Source organism: Mauremys reevesii, linkage group 3 (genome assembly GCF_016161935.1).
Source record: "Mauremys reevesii isolate NIE-2019 linkage group 3, ASM1616193v1, whole genome shotgun sequence".
NCBI lineage: Eukaryota > Metazoa > Chordata > Testudines > Geoemydidae > Mauremys > Mauremys reevesii.
This window is the reverse complement of record NC_052625.1, coordinates 147996325-148018838: the sequence shown is the minus strand read 5'-3', so window position 1 is coordinate 148018838 and position 22514 is coordinate 147996325. Positions and strand designations below refer to the sequence as shown.

The following is a 22514-nucleotide window of genomic DNA, read 5'->3' as shown; positions in this document are numbered from 1 at the left end:
GTTAAAGCACTGGTTCGGTACTGACTCAGAGGGAAGAAACTCCATACTAAATCACCCACGCAGCTGCTTACAATGCTTGGGTCGACTTTGAAAATCTCAGATTAAAGCAGCACCAAGCCTGATGCTGCTTAGCTTGTGAAAACAGACAAGGTTAGAGCCTCAGGTGATATGACTGCACTGCTGCATAGAGAGGATTTGATGTGTGAATGTCTTGCTTCCAGCATAGAATTCAAAAATAGCAGAGAGAACCATTATATCACTAGTGGTTAAAGACTTAAACATTTACAGGTTTTGTTCTGTTTGTTTTCAGCAAAAGGAGACATAAATAAATAGAAAGGAGTGTGTGTGTACAGTCACAACAGTTGTTATGCCACGAAAGCTTTTCTGTCTTGGGAGGACAATGTCATGAGTAAAAGATTCTGTTAAAATGGCTGTGTTATAGTCTCTTCTGGGCGGGGGACAGCATTAATCATTTATGGGTACTAAGGTATAATGTGTTGTCATCCTGTTTTAAAGGTTACAAGGAAATTTCTGTCAGGCTGAGCTTTCTCTGGTCCACATATAAAAATTGAGGTATATAGTCTGGTGAGGGACCCAGTAGTTGGTTTAAAAAATAATTACATTTAATCAGCTGGTGGTTTTTTTCTGTAATATTTTCAAACTCTTGAGGTTTACTTTATTAAATACTTCTTCCAGATGAACCTGTTTACTTGTTTGACATATATACCTAGCCCTGTTTACAAGTGATTTGGGGAGGGGGAATTACCAATTTTCATGCAGCTTTATTTGTCATATTGTTTCCTTCACTTCTTGGAAAAGGGCACCAACCTGTTCAGATGGCTGAAGCTAGGGCTGTTTATAAAGCTAGGCAGGTTAATTGAAATTGACAGCACCATAATGTCTTCCTCAGAGGCTGACGCACATGGTTTCAGATAATGTAGGGATACTGTTTTCACCTATAGCCAAGAGTCAGCTTGAGGAATTTGTATGCCCTTGTTTTGAGCTGTTTGGTTGACGCAGGCAACAGGAACAGATATCCTTTAGGAAACCTCTCATTTCCATATAAATGAACAAAGATATAAAAAGGCAGAGTGTCTGTAGCTTTTCGGTCTACTTGACTTTAAATTTCAGTTGTTGAGTAAATGGCTCACCAAGGGGCAATGAAGATAACTAACAGTCTTTTGCCAAAATGACGCCCTTCCCCCCTTTCATGTTTCAAACATTTATAAACTAAAGAGTCTGTAAGTTTAACAAATTTTAATAGTGGGGTGTCCCTTCTGGATATTTCTCATGTAGTTAGATGCAAATGGAAAATTACAACAATATGTGGCTCTGGGGATTAGGTTTGATATTGTAGGTATTTAAATCCTAAATCTAAAGTTATACTGTGAAATTAATTTTTTTATTTAGTGAAAATGAATCTCTCTTATGCCATTTTAAAGGATAATTTTCATTATAGTTCAACTATGATCTTTCCCAATGTGTTGTTCTGTGAATTATTTTAGACTATATTCTCTATTCCATCTCCCAAATCATAAATGAGATATTAAAGCATTTGATTCAGAATGGGGTCCAATGAGACCCCTACCTGGTGACCAATCCCAGCTTGATATTGGATTGCTAATAATTTATTTTTGATTGGTTTTTGTTTTGTTAGCAACTTGAGGACTCATTCTATACCAAAGCCCCATTAAATCCATATTTCTCTGAGACTATGTGAAATATGCTATATCAAATCTTTGATATACCAAAATGACTACACCGCATTTTTTCCACTGACCTTCTCTATAAATGAATGAAATTAGGCCAGTTTGGTATGATTTGTGTGTGACTGTCTCTGTAGTTTACTACTTTTGTCCATTTAGGTACTGTCAAATCAGCTATTTAAATGTTTTGTTTCTCACACATAGAAGTAAAACAATGGTTTATAATTCTCTGGGTCAATCCCTTGTCTTTCTCAATATTGATTACTACATTAGCCCTTTTCCAGCCCTCTGGGACTTCACTCATTCATCATAAATGCTCCAAAAATATTTGACTTGTTTTTATCCATTAAGCATGGAGTACTTGCTTTCCATAGTAATAAGTCAAAATACATAATTATGTGCCCGTAGTATGTAGCGTATACTTCAGTAATTCTGGATACTATATAGCGAGACTTTAAATCTGCATTTCATTACGTTAATGCACCTTAAAATTGCATAAAAATTCATGCAGGGAACAGATAAAGGGACTTGATGATTTTGGTTTGGATACATTATCTCCCCCCCCGCTTTTTTTTTAAACAGTCTAGTGAGACCTTCATTGCTCTTGCTATTTTGAACCATTCAGGTTGCCTAGGTACTTTCCAATGCGTTCCTATCTGAACATGCCTTATAATCTGACATCTCCCTTTTCCCACTCTCAGTGATTTTTTTTCATAAAGTATTCTGTTACTATTATCTATGGCGTTCCTTACATTTTGCTCTTTTCTCCCTTTATTGCAACCCAAAGACGTGTTTACACCCCTAAAAATTTGAATACAAGGGTATGATCTTGATGTAGAACCCTTTTCCCTTGCTCCCTCTCTTGAACAGGTCAGACCCTTGTATATTCAGAAAGCCTTTGACAAGGCACCATACGAAAGGCTCTTAAGTAAAGTAAGCAGTCTTGGGGTAAAAGGGAAGATACTCTCATGCATTAGTAATAGATTAAAACACCGAAAACAAGGGGTAGGAATAAATGGTCCATTTTCAGAATGGAGAGAAGTAAACAGTGGTGTCCCCTATGGATTTGCACCGGAATCAGTGCTGTTCAACATATTCATGAATGATCTGGAAAAAGGGGTAAATAGTGGCAAAATTTGCAGACAATAACTGTCCTGAGTAATTTTGTAAATGTAAAGCAGACTGCAAGGAGTTAGAAAGGATCTCACAAAACTGGGTAACTGGGCAACAAAATAGCAGATGAAATAGATAAATGCAAGGTAATGCACATTTGAAAACATAATCCCAATTACACATACAAAATGATGGCATCTAAATTAGCTGTTACCATTCAAGGAATAGATCTTGGAGTCATTGTGGATAGTTCTCTGAAAATATCTGCTCAACAGGCAATGGCCATAGGTGCTGGAACTAAGGGTGATGGAACAGCTTCCATATGAGGAGAGATGAAAAAGACTGACTTTCAGCTTGTAAAAGAAACTACTAAGGGGAGGATATGACAGAGGTCTATAAAATTACGAATGGTGTGGAGAAAGTGAATAAGGAAGTGCAAGAATGAGGGGTCGCCCAAAGAAATTAATAGGCAGCAGATTTAAAACAAACATATGGAAGCACTTCTTCGCACAATGCATAGTCAGCCTGTGGAACTTCTTGCCAGGGGATGATGTTAAGGCCCAAACTATAACCGGCTTCAGAAAATAATTAGATTAGTTCACAGAGGGTAGGTCCATCAATGGCTATTAGCCGAGATGGTCAGGGATGCAACCCCACGCTTTGGGTGTCCCTAGACTCTGACTTTCAGAAGATGGGAGTGGATGACAAGATGGATCACTTGAAATTGCCCTATTCTGTTCATTCCCTCTGAAGCACCTGGCATTGGCCACTGTTGGAAGACCAGATACTGTGCTAGATGGACCATTGTTCTGAGCCGGTATGGGTGTTCTTATGACATTTCAGACAAGTGTGATCCAGCCACCCACCATCTCTCTGCTGTGTTACTCAAATTGTTCTTTTCATGTATTAAGATTTCTAGATCTTCCTGCTAATTTGACATATTTCTTGTGCTCATCTGATAAAGAAACATCTCAGATTTGTTTTAATGCTACTCCTGCTTCTTATAGCCTGTGTTATCTCTTTGGTGCTTATTGTATTTCTCAAGTCAGTTGAGATTTTTGCTTCCTAAATCCCAATTTGGTGATAATTATTTTCAGTGCCTGAGAGAGAGGAACCTGAATCAAATGGAATAATCACACTGGGTAAATGAGGAATGCGATATGACTAAACATTTTTTTTATTCTACTTATTGGAATATCCTAGTGTTTGCTGTTACCTTTGAATTATAAATGAGAGAGAAACAGGTATTAATCAACAGGGAGTCTTTGTGATGTGCTGCGATTATTTTGGAAAAAGAATAAAAGTTCAAATAAAATAAGCAAATCAATGCTAAGTACATAGGTCTACAAATAACCTTGTAAGAAATAGGAAAAGTGTAGTGGCTTGAAAATGTTAATGTATTTTAAAACTTTTAGGAATTGCTCAGTGAAAGAGGAGGAAAATGATAATCACTTCATTTATGGTCTGAAATCAACTGGAGTTATAGGTGTCTAGCTCCCTTTAAGATCCCTTATGGCAGGAGTAGTAATCCCTCTGGTTTAATCTCATGGCAAGAACCTTTTCATTAAAAAATAAGGGTATTGTGAGGAAAGCATAAGTAGTAGAGATATGCCTATTCCAAACCCCAGAATCTGAACACTTCCTAGTTCTGAAGTTCAGATGTGGCTGGTGTTTGGATGATGTGATTGTAAGGACAATATAAATGCTGAGACCAAATGTTGCAGGATGGGCCCTTCTCTGTCAAACTGATTCCTACAAATGAAAGCCACAGACTTTTCCTGTGAAGAACATCTGATTCCTTTTTAAAAATATAATTGAAAGATAACTAAACTGTTTTAATCTCTCAAGGCAAAATATCCAAACCAATGTGAAATTCTGTGAACTGCTTTATTACAATTCATGATTTTACTAGAAACAAAACAAAAAACAATGTGTCGCTGGCCTCTGGCAGACACAGAGCTGTTATGTAATAATTTTATCAATGCTATATGTGATCTGTTCAGTGAGATCGTAACTGTATCACTTTGTTGGGTTATTGGGTTTTGTGGTGTGAATGTACTGGTTTATTTAATAGTGGGCTGTTGGAAAAACAAGCAGGAATCAACACAATAGCTCTAGATAAGCAACTTCCCAACAAACACTTGGGTGTGATTACAAGACAACAGCTGAGCTATTAGCAGTGAAGATACTACTTCCAGGCTTCAACGAAAGGTTACACAGCGTTTTGTTTGGAGGTCAAAGGTACATTTAGGGAGCGTCCACATGGTGGGGTAATGGGGGGTTTGTATGGGGGTTGGATTTCTATAGCACGTTAATTGGTCTGTGTAGATGCTGCTGGAGCACAGTAAACAGCACTACTTTAAGGTGCATCTGCAGGATCTACAGAGACCAATTAATATGTACCATGTTAGTGTGCTTTAGAAATCAGTCCCCCGGCCTGTAGAGTGCATTACTGCTCTGTAGACAAACCCTAACTGGTTAAAAAAGACATTTTGGAGGAAGGGCTGGGGATGATGTCAGTAAGCTGTTTGTGCAGGGAACAGCCTGATATGGACTCTAACAGGAACTGGCGTGGTATCTGAAGCAGTTGGGCCTTCTTGAGATCCCATGGGATGGTAAGCCTTAGGGAAGATAGAAATGTGTTTAGACTGTTTGTTCTAAGATCTTTTTTCTCTGAAATGCTTTGATTCTAGATAAACAAGGCTATCTGGTCTCTGGATGCCATGAGTCATAGCTCCCAAGGATTGGAACTACAGGTAGTGAATCTTAAGTCATAGAAACTCAGGATTGGAAGGGACCTCAGGAGATCATCTAGTCCAACCCCCTTCTCAAAGCAGGACAAATGCCCAGACAGGTTTTTTTTGTACCCCAGTTCCCTAAATGTCCCCCTCAAGGATTGAACTCACAACCCTGGGTTTAGCAGGCCAATGCTCAAACCAGGGCATGTTTAGACAGTCACAGTTAGTACCAGGAGACCTTGCAGCCTAAGATTCAGTCTGAGAGTGAGAGAATCACATGATTGTTCTTTAAATAGTGTCCCTATGGGTGCTCTGCTGTAGGTGTGCTTATGTCCCTGCGCTAATGATTGGAGAACTTTCTTAGCAGTATCAGTTAGGCCTGTACATGCACTGTCTCTCTCCTCTTGCTGTGTCACAAGGCTAGTCAGCATGCCCTGGCTTAACCCGCCCCCCCTAGTTCTTTCTCAACCACCCTTGGCTAGAGACTGAGCTATTTGCAGTCTGTTAGGACCATTCCTTTAATTTGTATTTCTATAGTTAGTCAGCCTCCTAATTCATAGTTGTAGTTTCTTATTTTCTTATTTTACCTTTAAAAAAACTTTTTTTAAAATAAAAGTTTAGTTTCTTTCCCTCCTTGGGGAGCCCTTCCCCCAATGGTGCATGTCAGGCTTCAAGAAGTGCCTCTCTCTCTTGAAAAGAGGAAATCCCTGGCACAGACAAGCACTCTCAGGGCATTTGCTGCCTCATGGAAGGCCACATTCAACAAAAGTGTTGTCTTTACGAGCAACTCAGGACCTGGTTTAGTAAGGAGAGAGAGCTCAGGTGGAAGATTATCTTCATGGAGGTAGCTCTCCGACCCTCTCTGGACCTGCTCCAAGAATCACCTGGCAAAATAGGAATCTTTCCCATAGCCCTCAAGGTCTTAAAGGCAGTGGGACAAAGAAACAAGCCACTGATCTCTCTCACAACTTATCAAAAAAGAGTGGTAAGTGCCTACAGTGAGCCCTGAGATAGCTGTAAACATTCTCCAGCATTCTTGGTATCATCTGTGCCGCCGGCACTGAGACCGTCTCAGTCTGGTACCCATGGCTCATGGAAATCCTCAATGGCAGATACCATTGACAAGCCTACGGACCCGATGGAAATGGGCACGGGCACAGAATCAATGGCACTGAGGGACAAAGACAGGAGTAAGCACGCCTCTGAGAAGGCATTGGTATGCAATCCTGCATTGGTACTGTCCTAGACACCTCATCCAGCACCAGAATAACTGGTATGGGCGAGATCCCCTTTCCCTCAGTACTGCCTATGCCACCAAATCATTCGGCACCCTGGAATTCCAACACTCCGGGGACTTCCATGTAACAGATGTATTGGGGTTTCCTTGGTGCTGGGACCGCCGCACCAAGTCTTTGCTTGGCGTGAGAATCTTTCCCACTGCCCTGTCATCCTTCCCCACCCTCCACTGAGGGAGCTGACAGTAAACCGGAGGAGGTGGCATCTCAGTATTCCTTACAGGCTCCTTACGGTGCCCAATGACAGCAGAGCAGTTGAGGATATCCTCAGATGGCACAACTACCACTATCTTGGTATGGCCATCATTATGCACCACCACTGACATCTATGCCACCCACCTCTGTGGCCATACTGAGACCCTTGGGCTGCATATCATTGCTGTGCCTCTCAAGCCTCTAGCCCCGCTCGAGAGCCTTTGAGATGCACAACTTTTCAGCTGCGGCATCCTGGGCTTCAGAACCTCTGAATGAAATCATAGAGGAACAGGAAGGCAGGATTGAGAAAGAAGTGACCCTGAGGACCATTTCCTCCTCCTCCTCCTCCTCCCCAGATGAGGCTATTCTGCCTCATCTCTGGCAGATGACTTTCTTGCAGGACCTAGTGAAGAGAGTGACGGACATCCTCCAAATACAGTTACAAGAGGTCAAGGACACCCACCAGCGTCTTCTTGACATACTCCACTCTATCCTCTTCCTCAACGGTCTCCTTACTGTTTCCTGCTCAATTTAAGGCACCCCGGCTATGCCCGACTGAGGGCTCAACACACTCAGTAGATCATAACCATTTCAAAGATATGTTACATGGCATATCTAGCATAAAACATATTTCAGTTATGTCCTATTTGCACGCATAAGCATATTTCTATAAAGCATTATGAGGTGCAACATCACACCGGTATCTTGAATGTATGTTGTGGAATATGTTGATCATTGTAGTAGTGGAGATGCATCTTCAGGTTTTGCATCTGTTGTTCTGGTGCCATCATAGTTCTAATTTGTGATGACTACATTAACTGGGACAACCAACTGTTGTTCAACACCACTTACTATAAAGAACTGAAAGAAGAGCACACACCACAATTTACCCAGGAATTTAACGATATCGTCAAATCCTTCCTTCCCCAAACAACTCAAAGAGAAACGCTACAAATTCAGCCCCAAAGATGCCACCTGTGACTGTCTGGACCCCATATTTACCCCCAGCACACTATTATAATAATCTTTTTGTACAAAGTATGCCTTGAGGTATCATTTGAAAACTCATAAGTTGCTGATCAATATTGTCCTGATAAAACGTGTGGCAACATTGTATGTAAAATTACAAGATTCCACTGTATGGTGGTACTAAGCATGTTCCATGTCTGAGGAGCAGCCAAACCAGTTCTTCTTAGAGTGCTTGCTCATTCCATATTAGGTGTGTGTGCTTGCCACATGCGCCGATGCCAGAAAATTTTCTCAGCAGTATCCGTAGGGAGCGGCTCTGGTGCCCCCTGGAGTGGTGCCTGCATGGCACAGTATAAGGGATGCCCCGGCTCCTCCCATCCTCAGTTCCTTCTTGCTGCCAGTGATGGTGCTGGAACTTCTGTTGCTTCGGCTAGTGCTGTTCTGTTCTCTGTTCTTGCGAACTTTAACAACCTATAATATAGTTGTATATAGTTAGTAGTTTCCTAGTTACCCTTACTAGTAGTTCTCAAACACTTGGTTTGTCCCAAACAGGACTCAGCCAGGGGGTGGGGCATGCCCTGGTCCCTAGGCTTTAAGCCCTGCGATCACTGAAAACAGCCTATGCCCATCAGTGATCCACATACTAGCTGTCTAAGCTGCTTAGCCGAGGAGCACATAAGTAACAAGTGCTATATCTGCAAGTCTTTTAAACCTAGGATGGAGTATGATATCCATTTGAAAGTGCTCCTAATGGATTTGGCACTCACCAAATGGATTTGGAGCACCGGTCTGACTCTGCACCGAGCACCGTGGCCTCCATGAAGAGTGCTCTGCCGGCGCCATCTATTAGGCGGCACACTGGTCCCCTCCATGGCGCTGGTCTAGAATCATAGAATATCAGGGTTGGAAGGGACCTCAGGAGGTCATCTAGTCCAACCCCCTGCTCAAAGCAATCCAATCTCCAACTAAATCATCCCAGCCATGGCTTCATCAAGCCTGACCTTAAAAACCTCTAAGGAAGGAGATTCCACCACCTCCCTGGGTAACCCATTCCAGTGCTTCCCCACCCTCCTAGTGAAAAAGTTTTTCTTAATATCCTACTTAAACCTCCCTCACTGCAACTTGAAACCATTACTCCTTGTTCTGTCATCTTCTACCGCTGAGAACAGTCTAGATCCATCCTCTTTGGAACCCCCTTTCGGGTAGTTGAAAGCAGCTATCAAATCCCCCCTCATTCTTCTCTTCTGGAGACTAAACAATCCCAGTTCCCTCAGCCTCTCCTCATAAGTCATGTGCTTCAGCCCCCTAATCATTTTTGTTGCCCTCTGCTGGACTCTTTTTTGAATTTTTTCACATCCTTCTTGTAGTGTGGGGCCCAAAACTAGACACAGTACTCCAGATGAGGCCTCACCAATGCCGAATAGAGAGGAATGATCACGTCCCTCAGTCTGCTGGCAATGCCCCTACTTATACAGCTGAAAAAGATTGTGAGGGGAAGATCTCCTCACAATCCGTAAGGGAAAGAAGAGGTCTGGGGGTGAGCTTCGACTTGTGCCTGGCAGCGCAACCCCATCCCCCTTGGGAAGTCAGGCCCCATCTCAAGTTAAGTGGTGCAACCCATCCCACACTTCGCCTGCGACTCCGGATAGCAGCACAGGCCCTGGCCAACTTCAGGTGCCGTTTATGCCCAGAGCTCTTCAAGCAGCTCAGATGATCCTGATGTCCCCGGTGCCGCCCACCACCTGCTCCAGCAGTACCCCAGTCTCGGGGAAAACCCGTGCTGGGACCTGTGTCCACCCCCCGCCTCAGCAGCACCATTCCTCATCAAGAGGGACATCCCGCCATTGCTTGCCCGTCCGAAGGTGTCATGCCTCAGGACTAGCGAGGCAGGCTAGCGGAGCCCTCTTTGGTCACCGCACAGAGAGCACCGATCAAGGGACTCAAGGTGTACCTCATGAGTAGATTGGTGCAGACCCTCTGAGGCACGCGCCACCAGGCAAGAACTTCTGGGCTGGCCCGGACTGTCTTCAAGGGCCTGGTACCGGTCACAGGACCGATTGAGGATCAGACCGGGCCTTCATTGCCCATCTCCTAACAGTAGGTCACCCTACTTGGGAAGATCCTCCCAGCAACTGGCCCGTATTAGCTCCCAGTCCCGTTCATCCCGTTCTAGTAGCGTGAGGCGTGGATTGCTGGGTCTCCAGTGCAGATCCACCGAGTGCCGTCGGTCCCAGAGTTCTCATTCAAGACGCCCATCTTGCTTGCTCAGACAGGTCGGCTTCGGGACTCAGTGACCGGCACCAGTCGGACAAGAGCCACCGCTCCACCCGGTCGTGGTCACCTGGTACCAACTGCTCCATTCATACCTTCGGCATGGAGTGAGGCTCCCTGACCACAGGACAAGCCCCAGTACCTGGGTCTTTACGTCCCAGCCCCGGCGTGTAAGCAGTTCAAAGTTCAGCAGCCGCAGGGCCAGGGGCGTCTGCCTTGGCAGGACCAGCCCCACAAACAAGCCAAGGTCTGCAGCCACCCGCGTCCACCCTCTCCACAGTCAGGCTTGACCCGTGCCAAGCAAGGGGCCAAACGGTCATTTTGAGGGTGTGCCCAAGGGTGACCTACCACACTGTTTCCCAGATCCATCTGTCCCAGTGTTCTCCAACCACCTTTCCCTTTTCCTCCATGCTTGGACCGCTATGATCAATGGGTTCTCAGTACAGTGGAGCAGGGTTATACCCTACAGTTCCTTTCTACCCCTTCTTCCCACCCACCTTCCCCATCCTTCTTCAGGGATCCCTCTCACAAGAGTTTCCTTGTGCAGGAGGTAAAGGGATTGCTACAGCTGCATGCGGTGGAGGAAGTTCCTCTCAAGTACAGGAACAAGGGGTTCTATTCCCTATACTTTTTAATCCCAAAGGCCAAGGGCGGTTTACGGCCCATCCTGGATCTGCAAGACCTCAACAAATACCTTAAGAAGTTAAAGTTCAGCATGGTTTCCCTGGCTTCTATTCCCTCCCTGGATCTGGTATGCTTCCCTCGACCTGAAGGATGCATACTTCCACATAGTGATCTTTCAAAGACACAGATGCTTCCTCCAGCTTACAGTGGGGCCCCACCACTACCAGTTTGTGGTCCTCCTGTTTGGCCTGGTGACAGCACTGAGAGTGTTTACCAAGTACATGGTGGTGGTAGTGGCTTACCTCGAGCACTGGGGTATCCAGATCTACCCGTACCTCGACGACTGGCTCGTCAAAGGCAGCTCCAGGTCTCAAGTTCAAAGGGATGTTGCCCTACTTCAAGCCACATGCCGCTCTCTAGGCCTACCAGTGAATGACAAAAAGTCAACATTAGTGCTGGTGCAGAGAATAGGGTTCATCGAAACAGTCCTTGACTTGACCTGCAGCGGGGCTTTTCTGCTGCTGGACAGGTTCCACGCGTTGATGAACTTCATCATGGAAGTCTCCACGTTCCCTTTGACCACAGCCAGGGTCTGTCTGCGCAAGCTGGGTCACGTGGCAGCGTGCACTTACGTGGTCCGCCATGCCAGGCTCTGGATGCGGTCCTTGCAACAATGGCTGGGAACGGTCTATTCCCAGTCCTGGGACCCCATGGAAAAGATCGTTACCATTCCTCGGCGATACTAACCTTGTTGCAATGGTGGACCAACTGCAGGACAGTCCTGGAGGGGGTTCCGTTCGACAATCACTCTCACTCCATCGAGTTGGTGTCGGACGCCTCAGACATCAGTTGGGGTGCGCACCTTGGCAACCTCAAGAACAGGGAATGTGGTCCCCAGAGGAGGCGAAGTTGCACATAAACGTCAAAGAGCTCCAAGCAGTCCGGCTGGTGTGCAGCGTTTTCCTGCCCCACCTGTCGGGCAAGATGGTATGAGTCCTGACAGACAACACAGCCTTGACATTCTACATCAAGAGACAAGGGGGAGTGTGCTCATCGGCTCTCTTTCAAGAGGCACTCTGTCTAAGGGACTTCTGCATCAGCCATGAAATCCATCCGGAAGCTTGTCACCTTCTCGGTGTCAAGAATATGCTGGTGGACCAGCTCATCATGGACTTCTCCTCTCACCACGAATGGTCACTCCATCTAGAGGTAGCCTGCATGATCTTCCAAAGATGGGGAACTCCCCCAGTGGACTTGTTTGCTACTGAACAGAGCAGGAAATGCCACCGGTTTTGCTCTCAGCAAGGTCTGAGCACGGGCTCCCTCTCCGATGCCTTTCCCCTTTCGTGGTCAGGGAGGGTCCTGGCAAAGATCAAGAGAGACAAAGAGCAAGTTGTCATGATCGCCCCGCCGTGGCCTCGCCAGCATTGGTTCGGCTTACTCATGAGCTTGTCAGTGGCCCCTCCCTGGCCCCTGCCCAACTGCATGGATGTACTGTCACAGGACCACGCATGGCTCCTACACCCCAAACTAGAGTTCCTCCACCTTTCAGCGTGGATGCTGTGTGACTGAACCCAGAGGAACGGACCTGTTCGGACGGAGTCCAACAGACGTCCAAGCGTGGCATCTTTCTCTCACGTTCCTCCATATGAGCTGCCCTGGAGTACCTGCTCCGTTTGAGGAACCAGGGCCTGGCATACACTTCCATTAGAGTGCATCTCGTGGCCATTTCTGCTTTTCACCCACCGATCCAAGGATAGACTGTGTTTTCTCATGACATGACGGTCAGATTCTTGAGAGGGCTCAAGAGACACTTCCCGCAGGTATGGACTCCTGTCCTGCAGTGGGATTTTAGCTTGGTCCTCTCTAGGCTCACAGGCCCACTTCCTGGGTTCCTGCTCCTTTTCCCACCTGTCATGGAAGGTTGCTTTCCTGGTGGCGGTGACGTTGGCAAGACAGGTCTCTGAAATTAAAGCCTTGATCTCTGAATCGCCATATACTGTCTTCTACAAAGACAAGGATCTGCTGCGGCTCCATCCGGGTTTCCTGCCGAAGGTGGTATCCACCTTCCATATGAGCCAGGACATCTTCCTTCCAGTGTTCTGCTCGAAACCACACAAGACCAGTGGAGAGAGGCATCTTCACGTGCTGGACGTCCGAAGGGCCTTGGCTTTTTATTTAGAATGTACCAAGCCTTTCTGTCAAACTCCAACTCTTCATCACTACAGCAGATAGGATGAAGGGCCTTCCAGCGTCCTCACAGAGGATATCCAATTGGATCACCTCATGCATAAGGATCTGTTACGAGCCACTGATTGTCAGAGTCCACTTGACGAGAGCACACGCATCTTCGGCGGCCTTCCTAGCGCATATCCCTATCTGTAGAGCTGCAACGTGGTCCTCTGTCCACGTGTTCACGGCGCATTATGCCATCGCTCAGCAGGCCAGAGTTGACGCTGGATTTGGCAGAGCTGTGTTACAATCAACACGTCCGTGAACTCCTACCCACCTCCAGGGGTACTGCTTTGGAGTTAGCTAATATGGAATGAACATGAGGAAGCACTCGAAGAAGAAAAGGCAGTTATCTTTTCCGTAACTGGTGTTCTTCAAGATGTGTTGCTCATGCCCATTCCATAACCCGCCCTCCTTCCCTACTGTCGGAGTTTCCGGCAAAAAGGAACAGAGGGTGAGAGGAGCTGGTGGTGCCCCTTATACCGTGCCATGCAGGCGCCACTCCAGGGGGCACCAGAGCTGGTCCCCTATGGATACTACTGAGGGAAGAACTTTCGGGACCGGTGCATGTGGCGAGCACACACACCTAATATGGAATGGACATGAGCAACACATCTCAAAGAACACCACTTACGGAAAAGGTAACTGTTTCTTCCTCCAAGATGAAGGGCAAGCTGATGTCTCAGCCAGGTGTAAACAAGATCAAATAGCAGATGATGTACCTTTTTCAGCCAATGAATAGCCACTTGGGTCATGGGCGAAAATCTACATCTTAGCAAACAAACAGCATAGAGTTCCTTTCCAGGGACAGTGCCTAGCACCCTGATCCCAGCTGGAGAAGCTTCTCAAAGGAGGGAGAGTGCTATAAAAAGGGGTGTGTGTGCCACAAATGATCTTTCTCTTTCTCTCTGCCCATAGCATTCATGACATCTGAAGAACAAAGGAAGCAACGTTGGACTAGGGGGGAGGGATCCTGACTTATAGATGTTCAGCCAGTACAACTGCTGAAACATGTGGTGAGCGAGACCTTGTTTTGAATTTATCCTAGTTTAAGTTAGGCATTAGTTGTGTTTTACTTCTATTTTTCTTGTAACCAATTCTGGCTTTTATGTCTTATTACTTGTGTTCACTTAAAATCTCTCTTTGTAGATAATACACTGGTTTAGATAAAACAAGTTTATTTGAATTGAAGAGTTTGGGAAAATCCATTTGGCATAACAGGATTTGTTCATATCATTTCTATTAATTAAATGGTGGACTTTATATGAGCTTGTATTGTCCAGAAGAAGGCAGGGCAGTTCAAGACACGCATTTCTGGGGAAAAATCGGGGACTTGGAATGTGCTGTTGTTACCCTGTGTGTAATTCAAGAGTGGCTGACTGCAGCACTCACACAATATATCTGGGAGTGAATTACATGCTGGAGGCTGTGTGAGAGGAGACCAGGATTGGTAGTTACAGCAGCAAAGCAGTGTAAAGAGGACCCAGGTAAGAAGGCTAAGGTGACACAGCTGTTAATCAGTCTAGATTGTACTCTGGATATGTCACACCACCCCAGGGACTTCTGCATGCTTTTCAAGATGCACAAACGGGAGCCCAGGCAGACCCATCATATCTGGCCATAGCATTCTTACTGAAGGAATATTTGGACTCCTAGAAACCATCCTAAAACCACTCACCATACAATAGGCCAGCTTCCTCCAGGACACACTCAACTTATTCTACAACACTAACGATCTCCCTCAGAAAACCATCCGCACCATCATGGCCATCACTACCCTATATAGCATCATCCCTCACAATGATGGCAGCTCTGCCTGCTTCAAATACTTACAAGACAATGGGCAACCCTCAGATACCCACCCCAAACACATCACCAAACTCATCCATTTCATTCTCACCCATAACAATTTTAAATTCAATACCAAACACTTTGTCCAAACCATGGAAACAGCCATGGGCACTAGGATGGCTCCCCAATATGCCAACTTCTTCATGGGCCACACTGAAGAAGAATTTCTGGACGAATGCACCACAAAATCAATGATATACCTGAGAGATGCCAATATTTTCATCTTCTGGACAGACGACTTAACTTCCTCAGATTTCCACCACAACTTCAACAAACACCTCAAGCCATTAAACTCTCCTTGGAACCCTCTCACACCAGCCTCAACTTCCCCAATCAGCTTCAGCAATGAAACCCTGCAGACAAATATATGCAAGAAATCCATGGATCATCACACCTATCTTGATGGGTCCGGTAACCACCCCAGACACACTACGAAATCGGTTATTTATGGCCAGGCACGCAGATACCACAGAATATGCTCCAAGGAGAAAGTCCAGGATATACACCTTAACACACTTAAAACCACCTTCACCAAACAAGGACACTGTACCTAAGAAGTAGATTGGGTGGCCCATTCCACGATGCAAATACCCCAAGAGAACCTGCTTCAATACAGAAATAAACCCCTCTCTGACCGCACATCCCTAGATGTTTCCTACCATCCCATGCTGGAACACTTAAGGTGTATATCCTCAAACAACTAGAACCCATACTTGATGGGGACCCCACCCTGAAAGGAATCTTTTCTGAAACCCCACTTCTGGCCCTCAAACAACCCCCCAATCTCTCCAAGTTCACGATCAGAAGCAAGTTCCCCACAGACAAGGACCCACCTTCTCAAAGTGATACCAGACCCTGCCAACCCCTCCCCCTGAGCTGACTTCCCTGCCCTTTCCTTTCCCCCCTGAGACTGGAGGGGTATTAACAGGCCACTTCACCTTGAATGGCCCCTTGAAATATGTTAACTGTTTATGCTAAAGAATCTGATCTACCTCTTATTTAGCTGTGAGTAAGTTTCCCACACCTGAAGAAGAGCTCTGTGTAAACTCAGAAGCTTGTCTCACCAACAGAAGTTGGCTCAATAAAAGATATTACCTTACCCACCTTGTCTCTCTCATCTGATGGCAGTTACCTGTGTTAAAGGACTAGTGTGTCTTAATCATTCCTAGTGGGCATTCTGTAATGGTTTCATCTTTGTTTAACACCAGCAACATGTTCAGTGCTGTGCTTGATCTTGAGGTATGGTGCCTAATTGACTCCCATTCATTACAGTGGAGACTGTGGGTGTTCAGGGCCTCTTAGGATCAAGCTGTAAATTGCAAAAAGTAAGAAAATAATATCAAACTCTAGGTATATATCTTGTTTAAAATGCTATTTTTGGTAGTGTTTTCCTTGCATCTCATTAAAGAAATTAGATGAGTTTAGACCTTTTTTCCCTCATAGCTGAAATATTGTATAATCTCAATGCATTAAGACTGAAGGGGGCATAGTGGTAAAGGGAATGATAATATCGTCATCATATTTACCAGCACTTTGCCTTTGGTCTCATGACATAATATTGAATCATTTTGGAAGGCTAAGTAAGGGGTGATGATATCTGAGAGGTGATTATGAGGCATGTCCAGAGATTTATGTCTATAACTCTTCTTGAGCTGGGTCACTAACTTTTTCAGATCCTTGCTGAGAATTGTATCCCACAAAGTAATGATTTCAGTCTTTTTGGTAACAGGAAGATGGATGATTAGCAAATGTACTGCATACTAAAATGTATGTTTAACTAACTGATTGTGCTCTTATTTACATATTTGGGGGGAAAATTCAGCAAATATGGACATTTTCTAACCTTGACACTTATTTTTTTTTGACAGATACAGTGGCAAGTTCTGTAGAAGTGCCTCTATATACGTTAGACTTGTCTGCTGAAACTGATGTTCTTGGGATTTCTAACAAATGTCAGTCTGATATAGTAATAATTGACTATTGAATTATTTATTCTATACTGGCTCTTATACTGTGTTCATCACTGTAGTGTCTGAGTGCCATCCATTGTGCATTAAGCAATACGACTAATATCTGTCATGTATTATTCATTCTTTCATCTTTTTCCCCAAGGGTTGAAGTGGAGTATCTAGTTTTGGTAGTGGTATTTGTTTTTAATGAGCATGTTGGTATGTATTTATTTTAGAGAAGCTAAGGTCAACGAATGTGCATTGCACTTAGAAGGGGAGGTGGTGAGGTATGTGATGGTCCTAAGTTTTTTGGTGGAGTTCATGCTGGCCACCGAGAAAGTAAAGCTCATATATGCAATAGAAATTACTCTTATTGTAGAGAGTTCCATTATGCCAGAGGAGTGGAATTGTCTACCGCAGTCTTCATCCTGGAGCTTTAGGTGGTCTTTCAGATATTCCAGGCCCAGACCATGGAACTCTTTGAAGATAAGGATTGAGACTTTGAACTTGATTTGAAATTCTATGGGAAGACAGCATAGAGAGCGGAGGACAGGTTTGATGTGCTCACGGTAGCCTGTGTTTCTTCGAAGGATGGATCTAGACTGTTCTCAGTGGTACCTGATGACAGAACAAGGAGTAATGGTCTCAAGTTGCCATGGGGGAGGTTTAGGTTGGATATTAGGAAAAACTTTTTCACTCAGAGTGATGAAGTACTGGAATGGGTTACCTAGGGAGGTGGTGGAATCTCCTTCCTTAGAGGTTTTTAAGGTCAGGCTTGACAAAACCCTGGCTGGGATGATTTAGTTGGGAATTGGTCCTGCTTTGAGCAGGGGGTTGGACTAGATGACCTCCTGAGGTCCCTTCCAACCCTGATATTCTATGCTTCTATGAAGACCACTGAAGCATTATATACTACTAGTTGGTATGATGCCTTCAGCACTAAGAAAATTCCCAGATATATTATATTGCTGTAGTCTAGCCAAGAGGTGACATAGACTAATGGAGGCCAGGCTATCATCTGTCAGGATGGGATGGAATCATCTAGCCCCTCTGAGAGGAGAGAAAGCATTACTTGCATATGCTATTGTGTCAGAGCGTGGCATCAGGAGGAATTGAGGAGTGTTCCGAAACTGCAGAATGACTTTACCAATTGTGGGTGTGTACCTTCAACCAAAGGGGTCTGCTCTGTGGAATATTCAAAATGCTTTCCTCTGCCTCCCAGCATCTTCTGTTTTGCTCGGGTTCAGTTTCAGCCAGCTGTTCTTCATCCATGAAATGATCTCATTCAGTTACTGGGCCATCTTGGTGGTAGAGGTGTGGTCATATGTGGTGAGGGATAGGTAGAGCTGCATGTCATCTGCATACTGCTGGTACTTGAATCCATGTTATCTGATCAGTTCACCTGGTGGTTGCATGTAGATGTTGCAAAGGACAGAGGGAATTGATCTTTGTGGAACCATTAGTGAGTGGTCTAGTGGTAGTGATCACTATTGGTTGGGTGTATCCTCCAGAATGCATCTTTAGTGTGTTTATCTGTATCCATGCCACATCTCTCACATGAGACAGCAGTCAACAGTACTGAATGCTGCAGAGGGGTCCAGGGGGTCCAGTAGAATTTCCATTAACAAGAAGAGATCATCCATCAGTGCAATTAAAAGCAGTTCCAACTTCATGTCTTGGCTTGAATGCAGATTTTGATGGGTCTAGATGAGTTTATATTTGCCCTTTAACTAGCTTCTCTATTAGCTTGCTCAGGAATGGGAGGTTTGACAGTGGGTGGTAACTGGTTAAAACCAGAGTATTCAGGATGGTTTTCTTCAGTGTTGGTCAGGCTGTTGCATGTTTGAAGGAGGAAGGGAAGATTCTTTCTCTGAATGATGCGTTGGCTGTTTCAGTCAGGAGTTGGCACTAGGAAGGGCATGAGTCAGCACCCAATATTGGGTTGAAACTCCTTTATGGTGGCACTTAATTTTTTGAATGAATGTACTAACTCCAGGAATGCAGGGGGATTTTGGTTGGTGTTATAGGTGTGGCAGACCCAGGCTGTTTGAAAAGGCTTCTTATATGTGCATGATCATTTTGGTACAATAGAGGGATAGTTCATCACAGTGCTTGCTGCTTGGTTCTGTTGAAGGCTGAAGGCGCTCAGGATTGATTAAGTAATTTACTACCTGGAAGAGCTCTTTGGGGAGGGATTTGGCAGCTTCAGTGGAGGCTGATTAGAAGGTTCTCTTGGTGTTAGCTTTTGAGGAATTCATTATGTTTCAGCCTGTCTGTATCAGTCTTTGTTTTCACCCCAGGCACTCAAGTTTCTGCCCCTCTTTCTTGATCTGGTACAGGATGTCAGAAAACCAAGGCGATCTGCATGGGCAGATGGGAGGAACCTTTTGGGGCTTGTGTGTTGATTATGAAACTTATTTCTTCGATAAAATCTTTAATACAAACTGTATCTGTAAAATTAGCCAGCCTGCAGAATTGCAACTGCTGCTAACAGGGTGGGTCATCATAAGAATCTAGCTACCCTGTTATGCTCTCTTTTACTAGATGACTTTTATATATATCTATATATCTATATATATATTTTATGGTGGGTATTGAAGAGGGATTTGAAGGAGGAGGGGGTAGTGGCCTTCTACATCAGTTTAGGGAGGTAGTTTTGTTCATGAAGGCAGTTTGCAAGAATGTGTAAAGAGGATGGTTATGGGAGAAGTGGTCAAGTTTTACATCATTGGGTGGGGGGAATGCAGTAGAGGATGAGGGTGGCCAATTAGGAAGGGTCATAGCTGTGAAGTAGCTTGAACTTGATGCAGTGTATAAAAAGCCTATTTCCACCCAGCATGTCAGTGCACGATACCACCACTTGGTCATTGCACCTGTTCTCCACTCAGTGCTTTGAATTTTATATTCTAGGAGTTTGGTTTCTATTAATTGGTCCGCCAGGAATTAGACTATGGTCTCTCCTTTTCGTAGTTTGACCTGTCTCAAAGGCAGGAGTTCAACATGTGAGTGGGTGTGCTCATGCAGTTAGAGCATGGGCTTGGAAATTAGTTCTGATTTATGTGCTTAGCTCTTTTACTGTGTGAACTTCGGCAAGTGGCTTTAACTCTTTTCTAGAATGGGGGTAATAATACTTCCCTTCATTACAGGTGTATTTGTGAGGCTTAACTAATGTTTGTAAATGTGTTGTAAACCCTTATTATAGGTGTATGCAAGCCATCCACAGAGCCATGTACTTGTCAATCTATTAGGCATATTGTAAATTGTATACGTCTGGGGACAAAAGGTGAATAGTTTTCTTTTTACAGTTAGAAGTATTAAAGGAGCTCTTTCTTTTATAGGTAAAGACAGAGTTTTCAATACCCCTTTGTGTGAGCAAGGAATTGTTGGATTCGGTATTGGAGTTGCAGTTGCTGGAGCTACAGCCATTGCAGAAATTCAATTTGCAGACTACATTTTTCCAGCATTTGATCAGGTTAGTACCTATCACAGGTTGTTTAGGGAAGTAAAGGGAAACAAATTGCCTGTTGAGAATGGCTTTTCCTGTGGATTAAAATATAATCAGTTGAACCAAGTTTTATGTTATGATTTTTGCAAATATGTCCACTGTGATGAGTATGTTTAATGTTTAAGGCTAAGATTAAGCATGGGTATTTTTAGTAAAAGTTATGGACAGGTCATGGGCAATAAACAAAAATTCAAGGCCTGTGACCTGTCTGTGACTTTTACTAAAAATACCCATGTCTAAATCTTAGCTGCCCTGGGGCCAGTGCTGCTCTGTTCTCCCCCCCCCCCCAGCCCCTTGGGGCTGCCGCTACTCAGGGGGGACCAGGCGTGGCTGGGGCGGCTCCAGCAGTGGCTGGTGCGGCTGGCTCTGGCGTCAGGCACACTGGCTGCTGCAGTTGCGGAATTTCACGGAGGTTGTGGAAAGTCACGAAATCCGTGAGTTCTGCAACCTCTGTGACAAACTCGCAGCCTTACTAATGTTTGTATGTACTTTAATCTGAAACATACAGATCCAGGCTAAAAGTTGAACTTAACTTGCAGGCAGGGCAAGGCATCCAGAGTTTAGACACAGCATGGTCCAGTACAAAAGACATGGTAGTCGAAACAGGAATATTTGGATTGTATTCCCAGCTTGTATAGCAGTATAAGTATACCTGGCTCGTGTTAGTGGAATGAATATTACTAATGTGTATGAAATTAAAATTATGATTCTCTTTTTTCAGATTGTTAATGAAGCGGCAAAATATCGGTATCGCTCTGGAGATCTTTTTAATTGTGGAAGTCTCACGATAAGAGCACCATGGGGTTGCGTAGGTCATGGTGCGCTATATCATTCTCAAAGTCCAGAAGCTTTTTTTGCTCATTGTCCAGGAATAAAGGTACAGTAATCTTCATGTTTAATCTTTATTTACAATTCACTATATGAGTGAGAGTAAATACTGTCTGTGGAAAGGAGACTAAACAGGGTTCAGAGACTCTCTTTTTGGGTGAATTTAATCCTTTGAACCTACCTGTGTGTCTGGGAGCAAGTGAGGATGGGGACAAGGAAAACAAAGGCAGTTAAGGTTTTTTAAATTTTCTGAATCATAAACTGAATTATAAACTAATTAGCACATAGGAAAAGCGCACACACAAAATATCTGGTGAACATAGATGTGTATTAATTGAAGACTACATTAAGTTCAGTGTTATTGTTGAGAATGCACAGCATTCAGGTGATCGTAACTTGTCCGCAGGAAGCATATGTGGCATCTTGTATTAATGTACCATATCACTCTGAAGGCATACATTTAACATACCAATATCTGCACTATGGCCTGTGTATAGTAGATTTGGGAACTCTTTTATAATTTCCCAGTTTTATGCATCTGTATGTCCTTAACTACAATAGTTAATTATCATAAGGTTTAGGTTGCAATATTTTTAGAGAAGAAACAGCAAAGTAAATAATTTTTAAGTCGTGTGTGTTTCCTTTCTCTTCCCTTCCCAAATGTGTGATGTGATATTCACATGTGCGAGGTGGAAGAGAGAGGAAATCTGACTAGGTGTATATTTTCATAAACACTATAATGTGGGCTAACTCAAATAAATATTGCTGTGCTAGGATTTCACCATTTCTAACTCCATTTCTCTCAGGTTAATTTTTACCTATGGGTTCATACCCTTGGGTTACACAGCCTCCAGCCCTTAGCACAGAGGAAGTGTTTCATCACTTGATTAATTGGAAGACTTCTGAAGCAAAAGCAGTGTTTGTATGTCATTTAAAAAAAAATCACAGCTGTTCCTTGTTTTCTCTAGTGTACAGAGATAATCCCAACATGTTTTTATATCTCATGAGCATCAGATTAGGTATAGTATTTCTTGCTGGGAACCTTTCCCCATGCATTGTTCCCTTCACCAAAAAAAAATAAAAATTCTTATTTTTATTAGATACAGCTGGTTCAGGGTGGGAATGCATTTTATTTTTGTATATTGGATTTCATTATGATATCCCAGAAGTGTCTCAGAGACGTCAAGAAGTAATGTCTCTGGTCCATATTTAACACAAAAGCTCTTCAAAACAGGAGC

General features: G+C 44.1%; 1 protein-coding gene across 7 annotated transcripts in view; it reads left to right on the top strand.

Moving 5' to 3' along the window:
- The window catches only part of BCKDHB (branched chain keto acid dehydrogenase E1 subunit beta), a 267752-nt gene that overhangs the window by 27160 nt on the left and 218078 nt on the right, over positions 1 to 22514 (top strand). For all 7 annotated transcript variants that reach the window (XM_039532510.1, XM_039532511.1, XM_039532514.1 and 4 more), the window contains exons 4-5: positions 20282 to 20415; positions 21170 to 21325. In XM_039532510.1, the coding sequence (XP_039388444.1) occupies positions 20282 to 20415; positions 21170 to 21325 (290 nt within the window). The remainder of the gene's footprint in view (positions 1 to 20281; positions 20416 to 21169; positions 21326 to 22514) is intronic.